General features: G+C 43.4%; 1 protein-coding gene across 1 annotated transcript; it reads left to right on the plus strand.

The window, feature by feature from the left end:
- Window positions 1-1,004: 1,004 nt before the first annotated feature.
- On the plus strand, window positions 1,005-2,481 carry LOC127628374 (amphoterin-induced protein 3-like). Its single transcript, XM_052105085.1, has one exon. It carries the CDS (start codon window positions 1,027-1,029, stop codon window positions 2,479-2,481), a length of 1,455 nt encoding a protein of 484 aa, XP_051961045.1. The 5' UTR covers window positions 1,005-1,026.
- Window positions 2,482-2,734: the final 253 nt, after the last annotated feature.

Here is a 2,734-nt window from a genome sequence, read left to right on the forward strand (position 1 = left end):
CCCCTGGTGAAACACAAAAAAAAACAAGACCAATGCGGTGTGACCGCAATCAGCTCCCTAAGGACTACCATGACCAAGACAACTAACAACAGCTGCCAAACACTGCCTAGCTAGGGAGATGAGGAGGAGTCAAAACTGCAGTTTTCAAGCTGACTGGTACCTCATGCCATACAAACAAATTCTCATCCAAGTCCAAATGTTTTTATGATTTTCATGAAACATAAGATGCCACAAACAAACAGCATTTGAAATCCTTTTAAGAGAGTTAAGTGCTGTGTGAATGGAAAAAAGGGAAACAGAAAGAGACAAATCCAGAGAGGATTAAAGGAACCAAACAATGGGAGAGAGAAAGATACAGAGTGAGAGAAAGATAAAAAGAGAGTAATATCAGGGATATTCACAGAGCGAGAGGGGGAGATGTGAGGCAGTGCTCTGAATAGAAAGCAGGAAAGGCTGGGGTGAGATTAGTACTGCACTCTGTGGACTCATCACTCAATGAAACAACACTCTACAAACAACACGCACGCTAAACCTGAGGGGAACTGTGAAAGGAGCCAGTTTTGTTTGCAACCAGGAAAACGCTGTGAACTTTTTGGATGTTTTTTGATCAGAACAATGTTCACACATAACTTATGAATATGGATCATTACAGCGGAGTGAGCACAGAGTTACCAGACCTAAGAAGGTTTTGAGTGACTATGCGACATTCTGGTAGGCTTTCCGGAACATATTCGTGTACATTGTGTTATTAGAATAAGTTAACCGATGTGGAATGACATATATTTTAAATAAATATATCAAAAGAAGGGTGATATATTCTTAATTAATTAATTGCCCCAGATACTACCCATCTGGTATTACTGTACAGAGTGAATTAAATGCCCATCTATGAATCACAACATCATTTGGAGGATATGACAGATGTAAATCCTTTCTAGGATTTAAGATCAGAGGGCTTTCTGTATCTATTGGTTTTCCTACGCTGTTCCGGGTGTAATCTGTACTCTTGTACGTGTAACCAAAAGAATGACCTCTATATCTTGTATGGTTTTGATCTCACTCTTGGCTCGGTTCTCATGGGCCAGTTGTCCTCACGGCTGCCTGTGCACCTCTGACATCCTAAATTGTGGCTCGCTGGGTCTGGACCGATTTCCCTATCCAATATCTTTCACAATTTCTGTCCTGGATCTCAGTCATAACAGACTAACCTGGCTGGCAGCAGGCACCTTCTATGGGCTCCAAAAGCTGCACACTTTGCATATGTCCCATAACCACATCTCCTTGCTCAGCCCGGGAGCTTTCCATAACATAAGCAGTCTACGGTATCTGGACCTCTCCTCCAACAAATTACAGGTAGTGGGGAAGTACAACTTTAAGGACCTGTTGGAGTTGGAGGTGTTGTTGCTTTACAACAACCTCCTTACCCGTGTGGAAAGCAACACCTTAATGGGGCTCAGCAATCTCAGAAAGGTTTATCTCAGCCTCAACCAGATCACCGACTTCCCTTTCTTCACTGTTCGCAAGCACAGCCATCCCAACCTGGTGATGCTAGACCTCTCCTCCAACCGCCTGTTTCGATTACCTATGGATGACATTGTTTTGTTACCTGTGGCAGTGCAAAGAGGCCTATTCCTACACAACAACAGCCTGGAGTGCGATTGCTCTGTATATCGCTTGTTCTGGCACTGGGAACAAAAGGGATATGCAAGCGTGAAAGACTACAAGGAGGACTATACGTGTCTGATGTACGGCGAGCCTCAAATCTCAGTTCATTTTCTGCGCACCTCTCAGTTATTCGAGAATTGTACAATAGGGAAGATGATATCCCTCATCTCCCCAAAGACTGATAAAGTTGTGTACGTGGGAGAACAAGTGAGACTGGACTGCACGGGAACTCTGAATGGGGAAGATCTGTCCTACAGTTGGATAATCCCCCATCAAGAGAACATCTCTCAGCTGATTCAGAATGGAACCCTATGTCTGAATCAAGATGGTAGCTTGGATATTATTGCAGCCCAGTCAACTGATTCAGGGGTCTACCTGTGCACTGCTGTGGATAACACCAGGATGATTAATGAATCACGAGAAGTGAATCTTACTGTCTTAGTCCAGCGCTCCATGGAAGAGCCATTCAACACCGGCTACACCACCCTGTTGGGCTGTGTTGTGACACTTTTACTGATACTCATGTATCTGTATTTAACCCCATGTCACTGTGGTTGCTGTAAACCCCCTCCTCCCTCTCCAGCCATCTCCACCTTCGGGGAAGATAGATGCACTCTGGCCTCTATTTTTGCAGCTCCGTCAACTGGAGATCGACTGAGGGGCAAGTCTCAGTCTGACAGGCATGTAGTGTTCCTTGAGCCACTAATGGAGGGGGAAAATGGCCAACTGAAAGAAGCATTTGTTGTTGAACATTCCATAATTCAATGGGACATGGAAAACGTGACAATTTGCAAAGATAGATATGACTCAGAGTAGCAAACCTATGACTTCAGAATCCTGCAGGATTTCTCATAAGAATAGTTCACAAAATTGTTTTTACTTTGTGTTGTTTCAATGCTTAATTACTTTCTTTCCTCCATGGAACACATAGGAAATGTTAGGAAGAATGTTAAGGAAAAACAGCCTCAGTCACCATTTACTTTAATAAAGCACAACAGTGTCTGCCTACTTTTTCATCTATTCTGGTGCTGGAGGCATTTTTCCCATTACATTTTTTTCCATGAGCAAA

The sequence above is a fragment of the Xyrauchen texanus genome, chromosome 35 (genome assembly GCF_025860055.1).
Source record: "Xyrauchen texanus isolate HMW12.3.18 chromosome 35, RBS_HiC_50CHRs, whole genome shotgun sequence".
NCBI lineage: Eukaryota > Metazoa > Chordata > Actinopteri > Cypriniformes > Catostomidae > Xyrauchen > Xyrauchen texanus.